At 40.1% G+C, this 26,061-nt stretch overlaps 1 protein-coding gene across 1 annotated transcript in view; it reads right to left on the bottom strand.

Moving 5' to 3' along the window:
* The window catches only part of Gabrr3 (gamma-aminobutyric acid type A receptor subunit rho3), a 47,696-nt gene extending 22,319 nt beyond the window's left edge, over positions 1-25,377 (bottom strand). The window contains exons 1-4 of the mRNA XM_052739812.1: positions 25,253-25,377; positions 14,723-14,835; positions 6,336-6,403; positions 2,134-2,357 (exon numbers count right to left, since the gene is read on the bottom strand). Of these exons, the coding sequence (XP_052595772.1) occupies positions 2,134-2,357; positions 6,336-6,403; positions 14,723-14,835; positions 25,253-25,377 (530 nt within the window). The remainder of the gene's footprint in view (positions 1-2,133; positions 2,358-6,335; positions 6,404-14,722; positions 14,836-25,252) is intronic.
* Positions 25,378-26,061: the final 684 nt, after the last annotated feature.

Genomic DNA, 26,061 nt, shown 5'->3' with positions numbered 1-26,061 from the left:
TTTAAGAACGCCTCCAGGGTTAAACTTCCTCAGAAAGACTCAAAGAACTCAGCTATTATGCTCATGGGTACACCTGAGTGAGAAGCATTGCACTTTATATAGTGAGGATTAAAACAATAACCAGAGAAGGAGAAGAAGGCCAAGTCCAGGAGAGATCACAACACATTTCAGTTGTCCTTCCTGGAAAGCATGACATCTTCCTGCCAGTAGTGATATATATGGCACCATGCACAGAGCACTGGGGACCAAGAAAACTCACGAAGACCTTGGTGAGGAAAATGTTAACTGACAGTTGACCAGCCAGATGAGTGATCTTAGTTTCATCCTCTCCAGAGGTGAGAATAATATCATGGCACAAGGAACATGTGATAAACACCATGAGCATATACTCTCTGGTATGGCTTATGGACTCCAGATGAAGAGAAATGCTCTTCTCGGGCAAGATAGTCCAAGAGATTAAAGATGACTTCATCATTATCTGCCTGGCAAGGGCCAAACAGACATTGGAATGTGCAAGGTAAACAAGATCCACAGAGTTTATCTATTACTGTTCATTCTCTCACCAAAGTAACTTGGTCGGCTCTTTGGTATGATTCTGTTTTTGGTTCTTAGTGACTTTTGACACTAGTATTTATGAGTCTTATAGAAAACAGTACTGGAGTGGGGTGTGGCTGGAGAGATGGCTCAGCAGTTAAGAGCACTGACTGATCTCCCAGAGGACCAGGGTTCAATTCCTAGCACCCACGTGGCAGCTAACGACACAAGATCTGATGTTCTCACACAGACATACATGCAGGCAAACCAACAATGAACACTAAAAAAATGAAGAAAACAGTACTGCTCACTAATTACCTTTATAGCTTTTTATAAATGGCTGATGATAGCTACTCTGTGAATGATATTTCTAATGAAAAGAATTTTCTTATTGCTGCTGTAACAGCTAATCACAGCATAAATGTATTTTTTCACCGTTCTGCAGGCCAGAGGTCTGATTAGAATCACTGGTCCAGAATTACTCTTGTAAGACTTCTTAGGGGAACATCTCCTCACACTGGTTGACACCAGCTGTCCTTGGCTTGGGATCTCATTGCCAATTCTTCTTTTGTGTGTATGAGATTTCCTCTCCCTTTTCTATTAAGATTCTTATGCTGCATCTAAAGCCCATACAGATTCTACAGGACCATTTTCCCAAGTTGAGATCATCAATTTAGAGCTGGGTGTGGTGGCATACACCTTCAATACCACTACTCGAGAGGCAGAGTCAGGCAGATCTCTGTGTTTGAGGCCAGTCTGTTCTACAAGTAAAGGTCCGGGACAGCCAGGGCTACACATAGAAACCCTATCTCTAAAAACAAACAAACAACAAATAATTAACTTAATCACATTTGCAAGTACCCCCCCCATAGAACAACTCACACAGTTTGCAAGGATAAAGACCTCAGTTTTTAAAACATACTATAGACCCTGTCTCAGTGTTCTAGAGCATTAAAAAAGCTAAATAGCTTGGACATTTCCTTTTTTTTTTAAAGAATTTCTATTATAAGCTGCTCCATATGCATAGAACTCATTTGGCTAAAATAAAATATGGATCATTAAAGATGAAAAGCCTATAACAGCACAGTGCTGGAATACATGTTTTAACTAAAACAAACAAAAGAGTGAGTGAGAAAAATTACGTTAACTTGTATTGCGATTATGCCTTCATATGACAAATGAAGGGGGGCTAACTGAGGAAAGTATTTTGCTAATTCAAGATTCTAAACTACCTGGTGCAGTACAGGAATAGGAGGGAGTTGGTTAATAGACATGGGTTCTAAGCCCATTGTTTAGACATACCTAAACATACCTAAACAATTGTGTTTCAGGATTTTTAAGGATTTCCAGAATTCAGCTCCACTCTATTTGTCCAAACAATATGTGACCAGAGTGGGACTATACAGAATAGAAAGAAATTCTTTAAAGTTTTGGGTAACAGAAGTGGGGAAAATAATCTACACAATCTGATTGTGTCCCAACCTTCGGTGTCATGAATCCGACAGCAGGGCTGTTAGTTTAGTGTGAAGAGAGATTCAGCAAGTTTGGTTTTGATGGCCATGGTCCAAGGAAGCCAAAGGCCACAGGCGGCTCTCATACCTGAGGCTGAAGAGAACGTTTCCATCCGGGTGTACTCGAAGCATGATGTTCTCCACCGTTGTGTCATGGATGAAGGATCTTTTAGAATGGACAAAGAAGATATCAGGCACCCAAATCTTTTGTATCAATCTGTGATCGAAGGTCATGCTCTTGTTTGTAGTGCTAGGAAAGGCGAGCCTCTCATCCTTCCAATAGTGCCTGAGATAAAAAGTCATTGTAAAGTCCTGGGCACAGAGAAAAGGACCAGTGAGAACCAGTGCTCAGATCATCACTTCAGCCTTATGAACTCACTAATGGTCACAGTGTTCATGGTTGTAAGTTATTGTTTGTATTGCAGCTTCAGAGAGATGTAGGATGAAGCTAACCCTCACTTTTCCTCATACCTCTTCTCCACTCCCATCTCCAACTTCTTCCCATTCCCTTTCTCCCCTGCTTCCTGCTTCCTTTCTTTCCCTTCTACTTCCTACTTCTTTTTAATCATGGTCCTACTATTGAAATACAGTCCATGTTTTAACTCAGGATCCTGTTGCCTTGGCCTCCTGAGGGCTGGAACTATAGCATATGCCACCAAAGTTAAGAAAAATCTGTGCAAGTATTCACCTTTAAATTTGTTTTTATGTTCATCAGTTTGTATTTTTTTTAACGGATCTCCCACTAGACACTACAGTCGCACAAGAATGTGTGTAAACACAGTATTTATTAGTAGAAAGCAAGTGGTTGGAGGTTCAAGGCCGCATTTGATGCTTGGAAGGTAGAAAGGATACTGTGAAGTGATGCTTTCCACAAGAATCACTTCTGAGGCTTGTTGAGATGCTCACTCACTAGAAGCAAGTTGCCAGTGTTCCTAGTTCAGAGAACAGGGCTCATTCTGAACTGGCATTGCATACACTAGCTGTAATGCCAGGCTTTGCTGACTCCCCATGGGAGGCCATACCTTTTTGGAGGAAGGGATGGGGGATGGGCTTGTGGGGAAGGCTTAGGGGAAGCAGGAGGAGGGATGAGGGCAGATCTGTGGTTAGTATGTGGAATGAATAAAAAATTTCTTAATTAAAAAAAAAGAATATGGCAACAAGGGGTAGGAACCTATGTTAGCATCCTGTTTCACACAGTTCAAGGGGCTGAACTGATATCATGCATGCCAGCTGTAAGAATAATGATAAAGCACAGGGACAAACAGCCAAACTAGTCGAAACACATCAACTATGAACCAATGGCTGAGGAGCCCCCAACTGGATCAGGCTCTCTGGATAAGTGAGACAGTTGATTAGCTTGAACTGTTTGGGAGGCATCCAGGCAGTGGGACTGGGTCCTGTACTCAGTGCATGATTTGGCTGTTTGAAACCTGGGGCTTATACAGGGACACTAAGAGACAAAGTACATCAAAAGACCCATAAATTGCATTTTACTTGGTGCTGGGTACCTGCAGAGAGTATTTGTTATTTACCTGCACACATAATCGAAACAAAGGAAACCCATGTAAAGAGGGCAGAAGACACAACAAAACGGGGAGTGGGGATGGATGGGGGAGGGGCAACTCAGCTAGCATGGTTCCAGGGACAAACCTGACTGGCGCTTCATGGGATTGAAGGAAGACAAACACACACGCGGACAGGCAGAAATCTGGGATTGTGTGGTCCGGGCTCTCTGCTGGAGAAGCCTGTGTACCTAGGACCTTCAGCTTGTTTATTATATAGACTTTGAAGGGACAGCAGCGTTGTTGCCCACAGCTGAGCAAGGAAGCCTGTTATTACACACAGCTGGACAAGCAGGCAGGGTTTATAGTATACAGCTGGGTCTAGGGGTCAGGTTTAGCTAATCTCTGAAGGAGCAGTCTTCAGGCTGTAAATGTTGGGCGAGGGGTGAAGCTATGATGTCTATATTTCACACATGGACCAGAAGAGAAGGCTTTGGCATCACTCCATGGGTCTGAGGCTCTGGGCTCCTGTCAATAGCATACTTGGGACTTTCCTCACTCAGGACTTCTTCTGTTCCCTGGCAACCATTCGGTGAAGGCGAAGGCGAGGGAAGGACCACTGAAAATGTGTCTTAGAAAGGCGCTGTATTTGGCATGCAAACGTAAAGGAAAGAACTCATCAAAACCCAGACCATATAAAATGAACATAAAACAAGGAGGTAAAAAAATCCACCTGAAAATGAAGCATTCAAGTATGAAAGCTGGGCCAGCATCAGCTCTTGTTACAGTAAAATACCTGCAATGCTGAAAATCACTTAAACGAAAAATGATTCGGAAAGTTACCTAGACAAAGAGAGTCCTTATACTACATCAAAAATAGGGAAAATGAAATGGAAAAAGTATGGTCGAGGCATTAAAATACAAAAGTGGCTAAAAATGATGAAATCAGGTTACAGAAGGGAAAAGGCACAAAAAGCAGGTAGAGTGGGTTGGAGGACTGGGGAAGGCTAAAAGGGAGACTGATAGTAAAAGGTCATTTTTAAGTATTTTCTTTTTGAATTTCACTTCTATCTGAAAATATTGATTTTATTATTTAATAGACATTCTATTCATCCTGATACTTTATTCTCTCTTGTTTTGAAGCTTTTATCTTTTTTTTTTTTTTTGGTTTTTCGAGACAGGGTTTCTCTGTGTAGCTTTGCGCCTTTCCTAGAACTCACTTGGTAGCCCAGGCTGGCCTCGAACTCACAGAGATCCGCCTGCCTCTGCCTCCCGAGTGCTGGGATTAAAGGCATGCACCACCACCGCCTGGCATTTTGAAGCTTTTAAATGTGTATTCTTGTGAAGTTTTTCAAAAGTGGCTTTTAGATATTTTTTAATTTATTTTTCATAATCTGTAGGTTCTTTATATCAGAGTTCAGAGCTTACAAGTACAGGTGAATGGATAGTAATATTTTCCTGGAAACACAAAATTTGGGAATAAACATTTTTTAAATAAATCTTTTTGGTGTATGAGCTATAACATGTATAGTTATTTCTATAGACAAAAGTTTTGAATTTATTTGTATCCAACAATTTAGTCTTTCTTATTTTTTCTTCCCAATATGCATATGTATATAAAATTATTATATATCCATTTTCATATATGACTATAAATGAAATAGTGATTTTAAAAATAAAAAAATGTTCTATGAAATATAGGTATTACATTGGAATGCAAAACATCAAGCTCGTCTATATTTCTATAACATACTGTGGTGATATTGTGTCCCCCAATATATTGTGCACCCTAATAAACTTATCTGGGGTCAGAGAATAGAACAACCACTAGATAGACATAGAGGCCAGAAAATGGTGGCACATATGCCTTTAATCTTAGTATTCTGGAGGCAGAGATCCATCCAGATCTCTGTAAGTTCAAAGCCACACTGGAAACAGCCAGGCATGGTGGCACACACCTTCAATCCCAGCCCTTGAGATCTCATGTCTTGCTAGGGAAAGACACATGCCTTTAATCCCAGGAAGTGATGGCAGGAAGCAAAAAGGTATATAAGGTATGAGGACCAGGAACTAGAGGCTTTTATGATTTTAAGCTTTTAGGCTTTCAGCAGCAGTATAGCTGAGATCTATTTGGATGAGGACTCAGAGGCTTCCAGTTTGAGGAAACAGGATCAGCTGAGAAGTTGGCAAGGTGAGGTTGGATGCTTGTTCTGATCTTTCAGCGTTCACCCCAATACCTGGCTCCAGGTTTGTTTTTATTAATAAGAACTTTTAAGATTTGTGTTACAACATACCATGGGATAACCAAAATTTTCTAAATTAAATGTGCTGATCATGAATCTTAAAATGTCCCTATCTTCTGATATTGGTTATTTAGAGACAAGCAGAATTAATATCAACAGAAACACCTGGAAATAATAAAGCTCGGCATAGCAGTCTATCATTTTATGAACAAGGCCCTGGGGCTGAGATTTTATAGTTCACAAACTGTGTGGCTGTTTTTCTTTGCACACTTGCTTTCAAACTGTGACAGACAGCAAATTTACCATGATATTCTGCAGGAAGCCGTACATGAGAAATCATGAGACAGAAACAGGGGAGGAAAGAATCTGAGTGTCATCAGGGGGAGAAAGAAGTGAATGGAAGAGAGAAAAGCAACCACAACCCTGCTATGATGGAAAGTAGGAAAGACTAATAACTGAAATGGCTTATTCAAAAAACCAATGGTTTCAAAACTATTATTTTATTCTTTTCAGAGAAAAGCTCAGTACCCTATGGGAAAACTCACCATGTCGACCTCTGAAATGCTGTCGATGCTTTCAACCTGGACATCTATACCTACTGGTACTGGGGAACCTTCAGAAAGAAAAATGAAAAATTTACTGAGAAATGCATTTTAATCATTTTGGACATCTTCCAAAACTAAGAAAGACCATTGTTCAACAATTGAAGGTGATTTATTTTTTCCAATATCTTTATTCATCATTTCCCCTATTTTCTATTGAATCAATTATCATACCCTCAAATGTAATAACTAAGGCACATGCACGAATAAATGCTACTCTGATCATCATTGCTCACTTGCATGGAAAATCCTAAAGATTTCCTTGTACAATATATTCTAGAACTGGTGTTTTCAGTTTTCTTATTCTGTGTTTTGGTTGGTAGGGATACAAAGAGTAACAATGTTTTGGAAACATGTAAAAACATGTCAGATCATGCACTTCATATAATAGTGGCAGTTCAGTGAGTTTTATAGAGTCCTTGGCTTTGGAAATGTCAAATCCATTTCTCTCCCCCACTGCCAGCCCTTTTCATTCATGAAGCAGTTTGTGGTCGAGAGATAGACAGATTCTCAAATGCTGCAGACTCAGATATGTCTCCTTGTAGATCAGCATCCTTGGAGGGCACTGGGGAAGAAGCAAACAGTCTAGAGACTTGCTCGATGAAACACACTCAGATAGAAACAGAAGCATTCTCAGACAGTGGACTTCAAACTCACTGGCAGCTGGGGCTCCTGGAACCGGGTAAATGGCAACCTGTGGCATTTTCTAGTTCCACTAAGAAGGGATTTCAACTCTCTCTCTCTCTCTCTCTCTCTCTCTCTCTCTCTCTCTCTCTCTCTCTCTATTTAGGAGGATTGCTGTTAAATAACTTTATCATTTAGTTTGGGGCATAAAATTTGATCTGCATCTATGTTGACACAATCCATATGTTTACATATAATCTCTGCATGCATTTTCTTACTGTAATAAGTCATTCTCATTAATCATATTGCCTTGTTGAGTTAAAAAGAACTTTCAGCTACTAACCAGTAAAGATTAATCCTGCACAGCTGAGTCCCAGCTGTTTAATCAAGATGTTGGGATTTAGATGAATCCATTCTGAGAAGCTTCCACACTTGGCTAAAGAATGACTGAGTGTGTTGTATGTGACACACATATGAACACAATTCAGCAGTCTTCTAGATGCATAATGCAGTATAAAACAAGCTAACTCCTTTGATACTCTTCTGGGACCTCATTAATTCTTGATGCTGACTTTATCAACAACACATTCCCCTTTTGTTTATTATCATTTACTACTTAGAAGAGTGTCAGCTAGCCAGGTACTTGGCCTATCACTCAAATATCTTCATGTCTCACCCTGTATGAATGCCTTACTTGTGTAATAACGACCATCTTCTTAGCACATGGGATCAGTTAATTTGTATGACATTCATCCTATAAATGGCATTGTTTATTGCAGATTCTGATTCCACATGAACTTGGGAACAGCTTAGCATTATTCCTTTGCAGGGCTCAGCATTGGTAATTTTTGCATTTGCCCTTTTTCTTGAATTCATAATAAAATAAAAATTCATGAAAACATCTCATCCATACCTCTACTTGGCAATTCATGGTGAATAAATCTTCCCATTAATTCTAATACTGTGAGGGAATGAGATTTTGAAAGGTCTTGAAGGGGTGGCAGAATGTCCTGGATAAAGCATGAGCATGGCTTCATCACAGTTATATATTATGGAGTAAGAAATATCTCCAAAGTTTGGTTTCTTCCAATGTAAATTCTGTACAGAGATACTCAAAGAGTTCCACTACAGGCCATAAACAGTACAGTTTATAGACTTAAGAGACTTAATTGGACCTTAATAAATTAATGTTACTTGCTCAGTTAAGCAAAAATGCAAGCCTGCTTTTTGGAAAGGCAAGGCACTACTCTTAATTAAACATTCAAACATATAGGTTATCACTTAAACACTCAAACATGTAGGTTATCATATAGGTCACACACACACACACACACACACACACACACACACACACACACACACACACCCCTATGGTGATTTCCCACCACTCATTTTCTGATGAAGCCAGAGAACAGCTTGGATTTAGGATCTTTTAAGGACAATTGGCCATTTGAGTCCATGGGTTTCATTATCTGTGGACTCGGTCAATTTCAGTTAAGATATTCAAATCTGTCTGTGAACTGAACATGAACTACTTTTTCCTCATCATTATTTTCCAAACAAGCCTTATTAACAACAATTTACACAGCATTAACATTGTACTGGGCATTGGAAGTAAGCTAGAGACAACTGAAAGATCATGGAAGAATTGATATAGGACATATGCAAGTGCTGTGCCATTTTGTATAAAGGACTTGAACATCTGCACTAGTTGGTGTCTTTTTAGGTAATGGTGCAGGCCAGGAAACTATTCTTCAAGATATGAAGAAAGGAGTGCATATCCTCATTGGTGGCTGTTTCTGAAGTCCTGGGGACACTGTTACAAAGCTAGCTTTCAATGGTATATTCACACTACTGCTGGCCAGGCTCTTGTTACAGTGAAGAAAATACACAGCTTGGTCATTTGAAACGAGTTCTTGTTGTCTTCTATTTCTTCTTTCTTCCATTAAGATTTATACTATGATATGGAGATGAGCTTCTCAGACTCCACAGACAGTGTGGGCCTGTGGATACTGTCTGGTCTCATGTGTGTCTCCTTTGAACTCTATGTCAAGGGCACCCAACTCTTGGGTATGAGAACCTGTGCCCTGACACTTGGGGGCTGAGTAGAAAGTGAAGGGAATGTAAAGGCAAGATTTAGAGTTACAGAATATTGGCTGCTAACCAAACCTCCAAACACCATTCTTGTGCTAAAAAAGCAGAGTATTAGAGCAAGTGACAGCTAAACACAGGTGTTAAAATGCCAAAATATAGCCATATAAAACCAAAGTAGGGCTAGAGTTCCATGTGTCTCCTTAATCTTCATATTTTTGTTTGCTAATCTCTAATTAGAACAATATGGTACCCACCTTGTAGGGCTATTATGAGAATACATAAAGGAACGCATACCACGTCCTGCCCTTAACCCCATTCAAATGTTCTGCTCCCTAACATTTACTTTCTGTTGGGTGAACAATGGACTTAACATCATAAATGATAATACCTTTATAATAAGAACTTGGCTCAAGTTTATATGTAAAAATCAAGTAAAAGTTAACCCTTTTGACTATTAACTTCCAAGGATTGTATCCATCTCTGTAGTGTCTTTATAATACAATACACAATGTGTCATCTCATATCCATACAGGCACTCCATTAGTTAGGTACACATGGTTTTTTAGCTCTAGCTGACCTCTGTATGAACTTATGTGGATAAATAAGAACTCTCATTTGAAATCCCGAGAAAGGTAGTGGTAGGGATGGGAATAAGTCCTTCTGACTCTCAGGCCTGTTGTGTGACATGTGGAGACGGTAAGCAGCTTTGATAATGTTAGCTTTTGTCTCAACTCAGCAGCCAGAATCTAGGTGCTGAATTGACTTTCGAGAAACAAAGAGACCATCATCTGGGAGACTGAAACAAAACATCCTTAGTTATAGGAGACATAGTGGGCGGGAAAACATAAATAAAGAAAATGAGCTGCAATTTATAACCCAAGTTAAACAAGAAGCTCCCTAAATTTACATCCTCCTGTTTCCACATAATGAGTCAATTAATCTTCTAATGCTTTATAAAAGTGAAAAGAAGAAAAAAAAAAAACCCACCCCGGTAGCAGCTGGTTTTAATGTTAAACCTAATTAGGAAAACACATTAAGGCAAGGAGAAGTGCTGAAGTTACATTTAGCTGAGAGGAGAGAAGTATGTTCATGAGCTTGGGCTGTAGACAAGTAGAAGAGAAGGGAGATAAATTAAGGCTTGTCTTTTCTATTCCACAGCCTGATTTCCCAAAGGAAAGCAGCCGTTTGAGAACAGAGAAATGAGTCACCATGGAAGGCACGGTTCTGCTCAAGCTAAGCAAACGAAGGTTAGAGACCATTTCACAGAGCTAGTAGACGGACACTTCTGACTGGACTTGTTGAGTTTTCCTTCCTGGATCACCGAACAAGCCATCTGAACACCATTTAGCCCAGCCTATGATGGTGAGAAGAATTTCTTAATTGTGAGATGATCTGCCACCTGTCACTAAGTGTGAGTCGCATGTTTCAATTTTGTATTTAGTAATCTCATAAAGTAGCCTCAGGGAAAATAATTTAGGAAGGCATTATCACTTAAAATATTAACATGTATTCCTTACAGATCAGGTATAGAGGGAATTTGGGGCCAATGCAATGCTTTTCTGGAGGTGAGAATGTTGCCAAGGGTGGAGGATGAAAGCATAAATATTTTACCTTGAAGGAAGGTGCAGGCTTAGTATTCTGCAGCATCCATAGCCCCTCACTTGGGCACCCTGTTACCATGTGGAGTTACAACGCAGGCTTTGGGCCTGAGCTTCAAAATTTAACAGACTCCCTGGTGCTTCTGCACAATCCTTGGAACACATTGAGTAATAAGGTGTCTGTGGATTGTTTGTTTTAAGGTCCACTAATAAGCATAGTCATTTCTCTCTTTCTTGCTAATGTCCCTAAAAAAGACCCTACTAAACAACAACAACAACAACAAAACCAACAACAACAACACCTCTTCTTCTACCACAGAGAACAATTTAATTGAGGAACCTAGCTTCCAGGAATTATGGCTTGAAGTCATAGCTAGAACAGTAAGAAACCTGAAGGAGGTGAAGGGGATACAAACAGGATAGGAAGACATCAACATGCCCTTCCCTAAAGACTCCACCTGAACCCGGGCGGCGGTGGCACCCGCCTTTAATCCCAGCACTCAGGAGATAGAGCCAGGTGGATCTCTATGAGTTCGAGGCCAGCCTGGTCTACAGAGTGAAATCCAGGACAGGCACCAAAACAATGCAGAGAATCCCTGTCTCAAAAAACAAAAAAGCAAAAACAAACAAACAAAAAAAGACTCCACCTGAAAAATGCCTACAGCTGATACACACTTCCAGCAAAGTTATCAGGATACAAAACTAACAGACAGAAACCAGTCGCCCTCCTGTATACGGATGACAAACCCACTGAGAAAGAAATCAGTGAAACAGTACCTTTCACAATAGCCTCAAAATAAACAAAATAAATAAACATCAATCAATCAATCTTGAATTCCTGAGAAGATGCATCTCTAGGTATTGTCAGCTCTGTCTGAGGTCAGTTTCTAACAATTCATGTGCAAATGGCGTCTCCTAGTGGCTGCAAAGGATACAACTCCAAGCCACTTTACCTGATCTTTAGAAATTGCAGAATCAAGGGAACTGCATCATAGTTGTAGACTATATTATCCAAACTTTGGAAGACCTTTTTCTGGGGAGAGCATCAGTTTATTGAAAATGCTAGTTAAGGTTTTTTTGAAATCTTTTGTCAGAGAAATAGTGAGGTAGAGAAAGAAAAAGAGAGTTTCAAAAGGACAGTGAAATGAATACCTTTTGTTTTAAAATTAGCATACCTTACTGATTCTTTGGTAATTTTACACACACACACACACACACACACACACACACACACACACACACACACACACACACACACACAATGTATCTTAGTCATATCCACACTGATGTCCCATTCTCTCATTGGATCCTAACATGAATCCTGCCCACTCTCCATGTCCTCTTCCTTATTTTTCTCTTTGAAAAATCAAGCCCAATTAGTGGTGCTAGCTTGAGCATGGGCAGACTTTCAGTAGCTACACCCTCAAGGAAAAATGATGCTGTCTCCTTGGGGAGACATCAATTGCCAATAGCTCCTCAGCGAGGCACGAAGCTACAAAATCCCCTCCCCTACCCGTGCTGGAATTATTGACTGGCTTGATCCTGTGCTGGGCTCCTGCAAGTATGTTCTCTGATCAGATATGGTGCTTAATCCACAGGAGGAAATTGTTTCCTAGTAATGTAAACCTGATAATAGTCACTGGGGATGTCTTTAGACTAGGAGGGGAAGGCATTGTCAAACTGCCTTCTAGACATGCACATTTATACCTATAGACTAGTGCTGCTCCCAGCCTTGGTCACAGAAGCTTCTTGGCAGCAGGTAGCAGTCAGTTCAGAGACTCATAACGCCTCAAACTGCTGAGAATACATGACTGCAGAGTGCTTAGCACTAAATAAACACATCTTTAAACCTGATTAATTTCCAGTCTTCTACGATTGTAAATTGAAATTCAACAACTGTGATTAAACACTCCAGAAAACAAAAAGTAACAAACTCACCAAGACTTAAATCTGATGATGGTGAGTTAACCCAGCAGCCCTCAGAGTGCGATTCTCAGAGCCACAGCATCAGCATTCTTGACCGTGCAGTGTCAGCAGCACCTGCCAGCTGTGCGAACTCTCAGTCTCACTTACGTCTAGTCATTCAGGAATGCTGGAGATGGGGCCCAGGGCCCTGACTGCTAAGAGCCTTCCCCACTGTTCCGATGATCAGAACAGTCTGAGTCACTAATAAAATGGAGTTTAAGCCAGGTCTTTAGAATTGCAGCCCTGGCCGTGCAGTGGTGTTACACATCTTTAATCCTAGCGCTCTCGAGGCAGAGGCAGGTAGATCTCTGTGTTCGAGGCCAGCCTGGTCTACAAATGGAGTTCCAGGACAACCAGGGATGTTACACTGAGAAACCTTGTCTTAAAAAAAAATCACAAAGGAAGAGATGAACCTGGTATTTAAAATAAAAATGTATTTTGATGGCAAAAAAAAAAAAGATTAGAATTGTAACCCACTGGTTCCCAGAAAATTACCAAAGAAAACCAGGGGTTGAGGAGATTGCCAATCAGGTAAAGTGTAAGGGTAATAACCAAAGTATGGATCTCTGCTGGATGGGCACAGCAGCCTGCCTATAACTTCAGCACTGGGAAGGTAGGGACACAGGATTCCCTAGGGAGCTGCCTAGCCAAACTAGCTATACCAATGAAGTCTGCATTTAACTGAGAGGAGTTGCCACTATGAGTCATGTGCGCTGTGATTATGGAAGATTCCCAAAGTCATCTCTGGGCTACTGAATGCATATGTATACATGTGAACCCACACTAGCACACATGAGCTCATATATATGTGGACACCCATTTATACATGCATGTACAGAACACACTGACACATGCAAAAAAAGAAAGAAAAAAGAAAAAGAAAAAAATCACACCAAATCATAACAAACCAAAACAGCCTTCTACATAACAGCTGCTTGATAATTTAATTTTTTCCCATAAGTGCATTAACTTTCCATGGCATCTACATGCCTGCCTGCTTTCCCTTGGCTCTGAGCATAATATGCAATGACTATCACATTTCTCCCAACTCTCTCTCGTCATTGGTTATACATCCAAATTGGTTATTCATCCAATGCTTTAGTGTCAGAAGGGCTTGTTTCTTCTTCTACTTTCCCCTTATTTTCATATTTCAGCATATTTGAAAACTGTCAGTTTGAGAGATGTGGGGGTGAGATTTTGTTTCCATAAAAAAACACATAAACAAAAACCAACCAGGTGAACTCAAAGAAATTTAGTTTAGCTGGAAGATGTCATGCTCCCTGTGCATCCCTGGAAAATGTGGCCCCTCAATGATGAAACCATGTAGAAGAGCCCCAAGGGAAGAACACTATGCTCCACAATGCTCCTCTGCTGGGTCCCTGATTCACCATCCCCACCTGCCATCTCATCTTGTTTCCACTACTTACTACTTGGTTTCGGGATGCTTTCTAACCTCCGTAACCATGGGTTTCTACATGGGAACGTGAAGGTTCATAATGGTGCCTATTTGTAATAATTGTGAAGGTAAATGGTACAGTACATTAAAGGGCTTAATACAGTGCCAAATCTTAAAAAAACAAAACAGTTTTAATTGCTAAAAGCATTAAAAAGGAGAAAAATACACTCAGCAGAGGGAGTCGTGGCATTGGATATTATTATTGTTCTTCCATTAAAGCCAGGTTTTCTGGCTTGTAGGAATAACCAGTCATCCAATTAGCATCACATCATCCAATTCAGCTTATAGTAGAAATAGCAAGTTGCTATGTTGCACAATTATCTGTCTTCCAAATATTGAACACATTCTACTTGCAAGAGTGTGAAAAACAGAAAAAAAAAAGGAGTTCAGGGGTCAATATAAAATGTAGGCGTAGTCAATTGTTCCCAGTCAAGAGAAGATAATCATACAAGTATTTAAAAGTGTTTATTTATTTATTTACTTACTTACTTTAGCAGATGGCTTTTACTAGAGTTTTTGGACTAATTGCTTCAAATTTTCCCATCTTGAGAGTGCAGTAGGCTTCAACATTGATTTTTGATGGTAACACTCACCTCCAAATCCAGGCCTCGTGGAGAAATCATGGTCTTCAATGTGCAACAACTGCTCCCGTTTCAGGGGCCAGACTTTAGTACTGTCGTCTTTCTTCATTCCGGTTTCCCTTATGCTGTACCCCCCAAGAAAAAAGACACAAATGTCTTAGTTAGGGTTAGTTTTGCTGTGATGAAATATCATGACCAAAGCAACTTGGGGATGAAAAAGGTTTATTTGGCATATGCTTCCACACCCACAGTCCATTACTGAAGGAAGTCAGAACAGGACCTCAAACAGGACAGGAACCTGGAGGCAGGAACTGATGCAGAGGCCATGGAGAGGAGCTGCTTTCTGGCTTGCTCCCCATGCCTCCTTTCTTCCTTCCTTCCTTCCTTCCTTCCTTCCTTCCTTCCTTCCTTCCTTCCTTCCTTCCTTCCTTCTTTCCTTCCTTCTTTCCTTCCTTCCTTCCTTCCTTCCTTCCTTCCTTCCTTCCTTCCTTCCTTCCTTCTTTTAGCATTTTTGAAAAACTTTTTGTTGATTCTTTGTATATTTCGCATCATGAATCCTGATTCCACTCATCTCCCTGTCCCTTTGTATCTACCCTCTGCCCTTGCAACCTCCATTTCAAAATAAAACAAAATTTAAAAGAAAAACAAAAACCAAAAACCTAAAAAACCAAACCAAACCAACCAACCAAACAAACACAAGTCTTGGCATGGAAGCTGTAGTGTGACATAGTGAGTCACATAGTTTACCCTTTAGTCCATATGTCTTTACTCATTAAGTGTTCATGGCAATGAGTCATTGGTCTGGTTGGAGGCCTCTGGCTTCCACTACACCATTGACACTGGGCCCTCATTGGGACTCCTCTTGGATGTCCTGTTGTTGTCTTGTGTCATGGAAATCCTGCAGCTTTGGATCTGCAGGTCCTGCCCCTTCACATCCTCCAGCAGTTCATAGGTGGGGAGAGCAGGCCTTGAAATTTGGGTCTTACACTTCACCTGGGCAAAACAGTAGAGCTGGCCCTGGTGGTGTGAATGCAGGTGAGCTGGCTCCGAGGGTTGAGAGCAGGAGAACTGGCCCTGCTCCTTGATGCCTGCTGCATCGGGTGAGTTAGCCAGGGCAGTGCTGGAGAGCTTTCCCTGGTGGTGACGTTGAGGGAAAACTGGCAGGCTAACCAACCCAGTTACCACCCAGGCCCAGAACCAGGGCTATGAGCTGGCCCAGCCTGCTTTTTTATCGAACCCAGGATCACCAGCTCAGGGGTGGCACCACCCACAATGGGCTTGGTTCCCCTTGTCTTGTTAACCACTAATTAGTAAGTGCCCTACAGCCAGACCTTACGGAGGCATTTTCTCAATTGAGGTTTCCTTCTTTCAGATAACTCTAGTTTGTGTCAAGTTGATATAAAACTAGCCAGCTCAAAATACTTTTAAGATACATATATTTCTCATTATTAGCCATCTTGCTTAACATAGTGTGCTCTGAAATAAACCATAAAATCTCATTCTGTTAGTTCAGAATAAGCCAAATATCTGCCAACATTTGTTTTTTTTTTGTTACATAAGGATAGAGCAGGTAAGGTAAAGCAAATTTTAGAGTATTTGAAATAGCAAAGAAAGAGGGATTTAATACATAAGCAGACAACATTTCTCAGAATATGTATGTTAAATGAGAAATATTATGTGGGTGAAGGTGATCCAAGTTCAGATTCACAGACCACCCACATCAGCTAAGGCAGCCCTTGAGGAAAGAATGCCCAGGGATGAGCATTTCAACAAGACACCTTGTGGAAACAGCCCAGGGATGAGCATTGGAATCACACACCCAAGAGACCGACATTGATTGAACAATCTCTTCATTAAAGCAGTCAAGAAGCGAAAACATTACAAAACTGTAAACTGATGAAAACAGGGATTTCAAAGCCAGAATAAGTATAGACTATGGGGACAGGCTGAGATTGCAGGCAGAATGCCTGCTGGAGGTTGTAGGGCTCCGGGGGTGTTGGACCTGGGCAAACCCAAGAGTGACATAGGCAAAGTCCATTGCCACCTTTCCTTCTCTAGGTCAAAGAGTGCCTGGCAAGCTCCTTTCTGTGGTGTTCTGATGTTGAACAAAGTCCTGTCTCTCCAGGCATCTGTGAATGTGAGCAAGGTGCTGGGACACTGGGACTGCTTTTCTGCCTTGGGTACCATTTCCTAGGAACACTGATGCAAATTTTAACAAAACAGTTTTGGAAGCAATTGATTTAAATTCTTTCTTTCTACACTTATCTGTCTATCTATCTATCTATCTATCTATCTATCTATCTATCTATCTATCTATCTATCTATCTATCTATCTATCTATCTGTGTGTGTGTATGTGTTTCCCAATGGACACTCTTGTGTAGGACAGAAGACAACTTGTGGAATTCTCTTGTTGCCTTCCATGCTGTAGATCCTGGAGATTGAACCAAGGTTCTCACCCTCAGTAGTGTCCCCTGAGCCATTTCACTGGCACTGGAGGCATTTTCCTGACTCCAGAAAATGACTCTGACTAGGAGGATTTCAGATGCTGAAGCAGCTGATGGAAGAGGTATATTAGGGTTTGTGAGGCAGAATCTGGATGAATCCTCAGTGGTTTAGAGATGTATTCTTTTTCTAATAATATGAACGGATAAGTTCAGGAAAGGAATCTCTTTTTGATAGAAGGCAATGAATTTGAATTTAAATATATTAAGTCATTATAGCCTCTGAATAACTAAACACACTGAACTATTTCTCCCAAGAAGCTAGAATAAACTAGAGAAAACCTTCTAAGGAGCTAGGATAAACTATTTATTTAAAAAAATAATGATAGAGGACTGGGGAGATACTCATCATAAAGTACTTCCTGAGCAAGCATGAAAACGTAAATTTGATCCCTATAACTACCCCCCACCAAGTGAGTCATGGTAGCACATGTGTTTGTAATCCCAAAGACATAGACAGGAAGATCTCTGGGGCTTGCTCATCAACCAGAAGCCTAATTGATGAGCCCAGGTCAATTAGAAACCCTGTCTCAAGACACAAGGTAGAAAACTCCTGAGGAAGCAGAACTGAGTTTGACTTCTGGCCGCCACATATATGCATATACAGGTGCACCCACATGAACACCACCCACACACACCTGTACACAAATAACAAGAGGTAGTTTTCAAGTAATGCCTATTATGTCCAAGACATCAGCCCAGATGTTTGGCAAATATGATCCTAACTGGCAAGCATCCAGCTCTTCTGGTTTCCTGGGTCTCTGCCCAGAGTTTCTGATTCAGTAGGTTTAGGGTATAAAATTTGCTTTTGAAACATTTTTTTTCAGGATAACTTGTTCCTGTAGAAAATAGCACATAGTTAATAAATGCTGGCTACTTGTTTTTGTAAATAAGAAAGTGTAGATGTAACATGTAACAGGAAATTTGTAAAAATTACTCCTTTGGTAATAATATTTTGGATACAACTAAATGACATGTGACTAATGTGTCTTTTCAGGAAGCATTCTTCTGCAGGAGACTGAAATACAGATGCATTTTAATTAAGAACTCCAAGAATGCTGAGCAGAGGCCTGCTGTGAAGTGCTTTCTGGGCCACAGTGGGGTACAGGGACCTGCTCTTACCTGACCTGAGTGGTCCATGTTTATCTCATCTTGATTTCCTTTTACCTTAACTTCTTTGCGAAGAGAATATGTTGGTTGTACCCTCAAAACAGATTTTTACAAATTTATGCACTTTACCATACATGTTTAAAAAAAATACTTAAAGGAACTGGAGAGATGTCTCAGTGGGTAAGAGTGTTTACTGTCATACAAAGAACAGGTGTTTGGGTCCCAGTTCCCACATTGGGTGACTCAGAACAGCCTGTAACCTCAGCTCCAGAGGATCTAACACCTCTAGCTACATAGGCACCTACATTTACAACCCCTCCAGACATACACAGACACACTCTCATGAGACACACACCCCACACACAATTAAAAATTATAAAATAATTCCCCCAAACAAATATAAATAACCTCTATAATCCTTTCATCATACATTGAAAAATATTTAGATATTGATATGTAGAAGAACATTTTTCCTTTAAATGTACCCAGTGAACTTGAATACATACATTAAGTATTTAAAAATATATGAATAAATTCTTCTTTAAAATATCAGAAAATTTATATTACTTATTTTCTTAGTACTTGTATTTCCATTACTTGCTTCATAGAATTTTATTATTCATCATATAAGTATGTTTGGGAAGAAAATATGTACATACATTGATATTAACTTTTAAATTTTGTATTACCATCACAAAGAGAACAAAATAAAATTTATATAAATGTTGATTACTATTAAATTTAAGAATAAAACTTTAGTGAAAATGAATTTGTTAATGAAATGGTGATATATTTTTCTCATTATTTTATGTGTTAAATGGATTTAGTCATTGTTAGAATGAAGCTAGGTTTTGCCTACATTCCTTTTTTTAGTTTTATAGATGAAAATACTGAATTTTGTTCATGTATGTGTAATTACATTGAATTTCAAGAAAATTTTTTCATAATGTTTGAAAAATATAACTGAATTATCTAAATTTATTCTGACTTATTTTTTCATTTTTTATTAAGAAATTTTTTTTCATTTTACACACCAGAGATTCTCCTCTTCTCTCCTCCTGCCCCCCCCACTCTCCCACCCCAGCATTTCCCCTCAACCGACCCCCTATCCCCCCCTGACAAGAAGGCAAGACCTCCCATGGCAAGTCCAAGCCCTTCCCCCTGCCTCAAGGCTGCATGAGGTAGTGGGCTCCAAAAAGCCCCCTCATGCACCAAGGATGGATTCTGATTCTACCGCCAGGGGGGTCCCTCAAGCAAATCAGAGCTTTTCTCCAATGACTGACGGAAACAGATACAGAGATCCACAGTCAAACACCAGGCAGAGCTCCAGGAATCCAGTCAAAGAGAGAGAAGAGGGATTCTATGAGCAAGTGAATCAGGATCATGATGGGGGAACCTGCAGAGACGACCAAACCGAACTAGTGGGAACTCATGAAAGTTGGATCAATGGTTGAGGAGTCTGCATAGGACTGGACTAGGCCCTCTGCATGGTGAGACAATTATTCTGACTTATATTTTAAAAGCTACATTGTGTGACCAATTACCCACAATCATTTTTAGTGATTTATCACCTAACAAATTAACTAAGTTTTTCCTTTAATTTTGTTGAAAGAAGGTAGGAAGCAAGCCAGTGTGGAAATGATACATTACTTGGCAGAGAGTCATTCACTATCTCAACCTCAGTATTCATAACCGTCTCTTTGCTCTCAGGAAACTCTTGTATGAAAGACGCACAGAACAAGATTAGGAAGGAGAGAGATGCCTGAGACAGAAAAATCTTCCAAGGAAGGTGACAAAGGAGACTGTGGCGAGTGTCCAGGTTAATCTACTTTAATAAAAAAGTCATAAAGAATGGAATCCAGACATTGTTTAGAGATTGCACTTGACAACATGCCCCTCAGATAGCTTGCCTGTGTATACATAATGCCTCATGAATACAGGCATTTGCTTTGAAAACCTGACCTAGTATTTGTATATATTTATAATTATATGCAATTATATATTGTTTATAATGCATGGAATAGTTATTATAAACTATTTTATATTCTATATAATAACAGAATAGCAGCTGTTGTATTGAAAAAGGGCGTGGCATGATCTTGGCGGTGGAGCCAAGGGGCGCGGTGGAAAGTCACTCACATCATGCAGACAGCACTCATGTAGAGGATTTTATTAAGGGAAGGGAAGAAGGGACATAGAGTGTGCCTCTGAAGATAAGAGGAGAGGATGAGAGAAGAGATGGGGAAAAAGAGAAGAGAGGAGGTACAGACGCTACCTCAGAGACAGAGAGGAGAGAGAGACAGACAGAGAGAGAGACAGAGACAGAGAGATTGAGAGAGACAGAGAGGTAGGTGGGACCCACCTTTTAAAGGGGGTTCAGAGCATGTGCACAGCGACCATGTAGCAATAAGCACTTGATGTTGTCAGGACCCTGAGCAGGCCAAGGTACTGCTACTTACTGGCTAGATCCACAAGGGGCCAGCCAGGTAAGGTCTAAATGCTAACACATAGTACAATACATTACATTACGTTTTTCTTTTAAAAATGTAAAATCTGTCAAAAGGTTCTGCTAGGATATATAGATACAAATTCATGATAGAGTGAAGTAACTGGAAATTCATTTGCCCTCTTTATTTGATCACTAAGAAAACTGTTGGAGATCTCCTAATTGGAGATTCAACGTTTATTTCTAGGTCCCTGATGCTTTGAGAAGCCTTAGAGAGGATGAGAAGAGCCCCTGGGCTTTGCCTAAGCAGCTTCTAGACACCTGAACTCCCTCTGGAATTCAAGGCTGACTGCAGTCAATACCTTTTACTTATAAAGGAAATACCTGTGCAGGTGAACATTTCTGTGGATGAGACAGCCAGAGTGTGCTCCACTAGAGACATGGCAGCTACAGTATCTCACCTGGGTCTCTACCAGGTCATGAGCTCAGTGCTGAGGGTTCAGACTTCCTCATGGAATTAGGAAACTGGACCAATTTTAGAGTTGGCCTGTAGACGTTATCTGGAGTTCACATGGTACAGTAAGTTACAAAATTTTATGATACTTAGAGTTCCTATCTTGTTTGAAAAAAGATCTTAAATCTGCTGCTAACTGTGCCAATGTTTCCACAACCTTTCACACCAGTGCAGGGCTTGGATTGGGATACTGAAAGAATGCACACTAACTGTAGCCTTAAGAATAATCTGTAGGTTATTATATAGTTCTGTGCTAATGTCTGCTATGAATTGTTAATAAGAGCCAATGTTCAGTTTCCAGGAGATTTTTTTTTTTTTTGGTTTTTTGAGACTGGGTTTCTTCGAGTAGTTTTGGTGCCTGTCCTGGATCTTGCTCTGTAGACCAGGCTGGCCTTGAACTCAAAGAGATCCACCTGACTGCCTCCTGAGTGCTGGGATTAAAGGTGTGTGCCACCACCGCCTTGCTTCCAGGAGACTTATAAGCTTGGTTTAAAATAAAATGGTATAAAGATTAGCTCACAAAACGTACAATTAAATAAGTTATCATTGAAGTATGCATAAATAAATAAACAAAGAGACTATGATAAAATGTATACAGGTCTATTGTAGGATAGTTTAATAATTTCTAAATTCTGTCATAGATCTATAATAGGCCTAACAGCCCAAGGACAGCATGATTACAGTAGAACTAGAAGTCTTTCCTAGGCAAAGAACAATATTTTTCACTTGTCAAAAGTTTCTTTATTCATAATTCCTCCCCACTGCCTTTCTTAGAAACAAGGGGAATATTAGAATATAAGACTTTTAAAATGTTTAGCCTAAGGAAAGGATACCTTTGGATGAAAATCAAGTTTATAATCTAAATAAAAATAAATAGCCTGATTAAAATAATATAAACAGGCCTGACTGAATTAAAGCAGGGCTCAGAATAATTGACACAACACAAAGCAGTGAGTAAAGTGTGTGATTTTCAAACAAAGACTATGCCTTCCTCTCTCATCTCCATTCTGTTAGTTTTCTTGCACCATAAGGGGTAGATTATTAATCAGTTATACCGTTACTTGTTGTGGATAATCAAGTTGAGTATCGAGCAAAGAACCTCATAATATTTATTTCCTAGAAAATTATGGAGAAGCCTGGCCCTGCTTCTCTGGAACAAGCCTAGACAGTCATTACTGTATTGTCGTCAAATGCTTTGACATTTGCATGAGGGAGTGCCGAGAGCAGTGTAGAAACTGACTCTGTGTTCACTCAGGGAAAGTGCCTCTGTTTCATTCTAAGTAGCTGCTTTGAACCAGGGTGGTGGTTTACACAATCTTCAGTGCCCTAGAGGATTGTTCACTGCAGAACAAAAGCAGCAGATATAAATTTTAATGAATCATATTCTGGCTTGTGGCCTGAAGGGCTCTTCAGTTAGAACACAGAGAAGTGGAAAACAAGCATTTGGAGCTCAGACAGTAGAAACCCCAGTGTTTCCCCTGGAGGAAACCTGACCTATACAACCCTTAAGTTGCTTTTCTTTTAGAAGGAAACAAAAAGAGGCATTTAACCTAAGGAAAAGGTTCCCTCCTTACCAGAAAGACTTTGTGTTCCCTGTTGACTTAAAAAAATGTAATAAGCAATAAGTGTAGCTTTTTAAAATCATTACTATTATTTACACTTTCATACATGCACACCTTGCACACTGACCACTTTTAACTCCTAACTCCCACCTCCCCACCACCACTCTTCACTCCCCACCATTCGAAAAAAAATTTCTCTCCCATGTACACGTCTATTTGTTTTGTTTTATAGCCCACTGAGATTAATTAACCAGGCTATCTGGAGCTCTCTGTTGAAGGCTGGCAGGCTGAACGGAGGGCACAGAACTAAAGGCAGTGATTCCTTTTCTCCAAGAATCTGCTGATGACAAATAGTTCAGAGACAGAGGCAAGGCCTTCTGAGTCACCCCCTTTCTTCAGTGATTGTTGATAGGGCTTGGCTTGTGTGTTCCTGTCTAACTCCCTCCTATTGATGTAAGTGAATGATAGACACTAGTTGTGTGGTAGTTTTAATTTTTTTCTCATAGATACCATGCCATGAATGTGGACTAGTATGATGGAATAGCTTTTATAATATACTTTTTCCTTCCTTAAGCATCTATGGGACAGCCAGAAAAAATCTATTGCCTTAAATCATCGATGATATTTAATAGACTCTCCATTTATTATAAAATAAACTACATGAATATTGGGAGCAACCTGAAACAAACAAAAACAAAAATTACACATAGACTGGCATAATCTTGCATTCATGTTTAATTTCTTTGGAGAGGGTCCAGAAAGGAATTAAACTCAACTAGGCCCTGTGTCATCTCAGGTCTGTGGGCTGAGAACAGAATGGAAGGAAAGTGTAGGAGGTATACTTTAAAACGTAGGACCAAAGCGACATTAGTAGATTTTCTTCCCAGGTCCATGACCTCACGAGCTCTGGGAAGTTGACCAGGTCCAGTGCCAGGCATGATTTCTCTCCTGTTGAGTGGGCCTTCAAGTCCAGTCAGACAGCTATTGGTTGGCACCAACATGTGAGTGACACTTAATGCACCTTTAACTCTATCTTGCCATGCTGGTCATTGCCATGGATCATAGGTGGAAAGACTGTAAGAGCCAAATAGCAGGAAGTCTGCTGTGAAACAGCCTCTCCTAGAAATGGCTACAGAGACAAGACTGGAGCAATGGCATTACCAATGGACATGCTAATGTGGAACGTGGAAGATTTCATGGAGTCCCACTCCTAGCAAAGACTGCTGGAAGAAGGAAAATTAGCCTCTCCCCCCTTATTGATTGTCCTATGAAGAGTGGTGGACCCTGAAACCATATACACATAAAAAACGAAGATGGAATCAAAATGGTTGTATTTGTATATTTGTGCACACACATGTATACATACCCCAAACATACATACACACACTATATATAAACATTGTGTGTGTGTGTGTGTGTGTGTGTGTAACAATAGTAGTCAAAGAAAAAGAGTCTATGAACTTGAAAGTATGTTGGGGTATTGGAAAGGGAAGAGGAAAATGATGTAATTCTATTTCAACTAAAAATATATTTTAAAAGTACAAAGCAGACCGGGAATTGGGACTACAGTTCCTGTCTTCTTTAAATCCAAGGAATCTGAAGGCATTGGTTAAATGTTTTGTTCTTTTTCCTGATCTGGTGGTGAGTGTTTCATGAATATGCGAGGTTATAAGGACAAGCTGTCCGACATCTACCACTTCACAGGCTAGATCTTTTGAGAACTCTCATAAAAAAGGAAGACTTTTGCAAGGACGTTCTATGGATGACTGACTTGTCCAAGGCTGGGGGATTCGGGGTGCTCTTACTGAAACCTGGGACGCCACAGGCAAGTTGGGATGCCCTGGTTATTGTAATGCACTGATTTCTCCTGGTTATAGCCAGGCATCTCATGTTATTGTTGGGAAAATAACAACAATGATGCATTGATCTTCAGAAAGATATTTTAAATATATGAATGCTATTTTCAAAAGATAATAAATGGTCTTGATGCTATTTTTACACTATCTCTTCAGTGTATAAAACTATATTGCCCTCCACAAAATTAACATGGAAAGTTGTTTCTTAAACTACTTCTAATTCAAAATTTGAAGAAACTGTGAACAAGTATCGTTATTAATGATCAGTGCATTCCACACTGAGGAAACAAGCTCCCTGAAGGATTATCCATATGTGAAACTTTTAACTATTTTCTCCCCAAATAAATACAGCTAAACAAACAATGCCAAAGATGGAAGAGCCCATGCTTTTGGATGTTAACCAGAGGTGATTTATTCTGATGAGTCAGGGCTACTGCAAACACAGGGACAGCGACAGAGATGGGCTTCCCTTAAAGATATATTTCAAGACCAGCAGAAGGTCTGAGGCAGTTGTTGGGGAGAAAATAGGAAACTATTGATGTGTATCTTACCGTGTTTGTTTCATTGAAGCTAGGCACTGCTGATGGTGCCTCTTGATGGCAGAAATAGCAGAAGCATCCGGCAGCCATGCAATCCAGGTGTAGGTGAAGGAGACCAACCAAACAGCCAGGACCATGTCTTCTAGAAGAAAGGAATGCAGGTGGATGCCACCAACACAGCTATTGAGATTGCCTGCCCATGTGTCTTTCAAAAAATAGATATCATGTTATGAAAATGAACTAAGGGGGGAAAAAGCAGACATTACCTTCAGGGCAGCCCTTGGTTCCTGTAGATCAAGCAGATTGGCATCACGTACAGGTATGTGTCTGTCATCAGCCTTTCATTTTTCCTCTTTCCAGGGAGGCTTCTTAGCAGGATGCTTGATTCCCCTCTCAGTAAACTCTTAGCTGCGGCCCTCGGCAGACAAAGAAGCTAGGGTAGGCTCTAATCCTCTTAATCCTGTGCAATATGATTTGAATATATGTAATGACTCTGTAAAATAATATGCTTAATGAGGGAAAGATGATTAATTTAATCTTAATTCCACATCGCAAGACCTTTTCTTTTATCCCGTGGTTTCACTTAATCCAGAAAGGAATTCTTTCCTCTCCTCAAGCACACAGACCTTCCTGCATCATAGAAAATTATATTACTATATTTTCAAGTAAACTATCACATTGTAAGATGGTCTATTTCCTTCATAACAAAAGCAGTTCACTTTAAGGTTAAGTATAGTAATCAACCTCTAAATGAAGGCTTACTCTCCTGGATAATGTACCAAGTAACCTGTCACTGTTAAATTAGGGCCCTATATTCTTTT

The sequence above is a fragment of the Peromyscus californicus genome, unplaced genomic scaffold (assembly GCF_007827085.1).
Source record: "Peromyscus californicus insignis strain IS unplaced genomic scaffold, ASM782708v3 Scaffold_16__1_contigs__length_79575227, whole genome shotgun sequence".
Lineage (NCBI taxonomy): Eukaryota > Metazoa > Chordata > Mammalia > Rodentia > Cricetidae > Peromyscus > Peromyscus californicus.
Note: the sequence above shows the minus strand (reverse complement) of the source record. Positions and strands in the feature narration are given on the sequence as shown.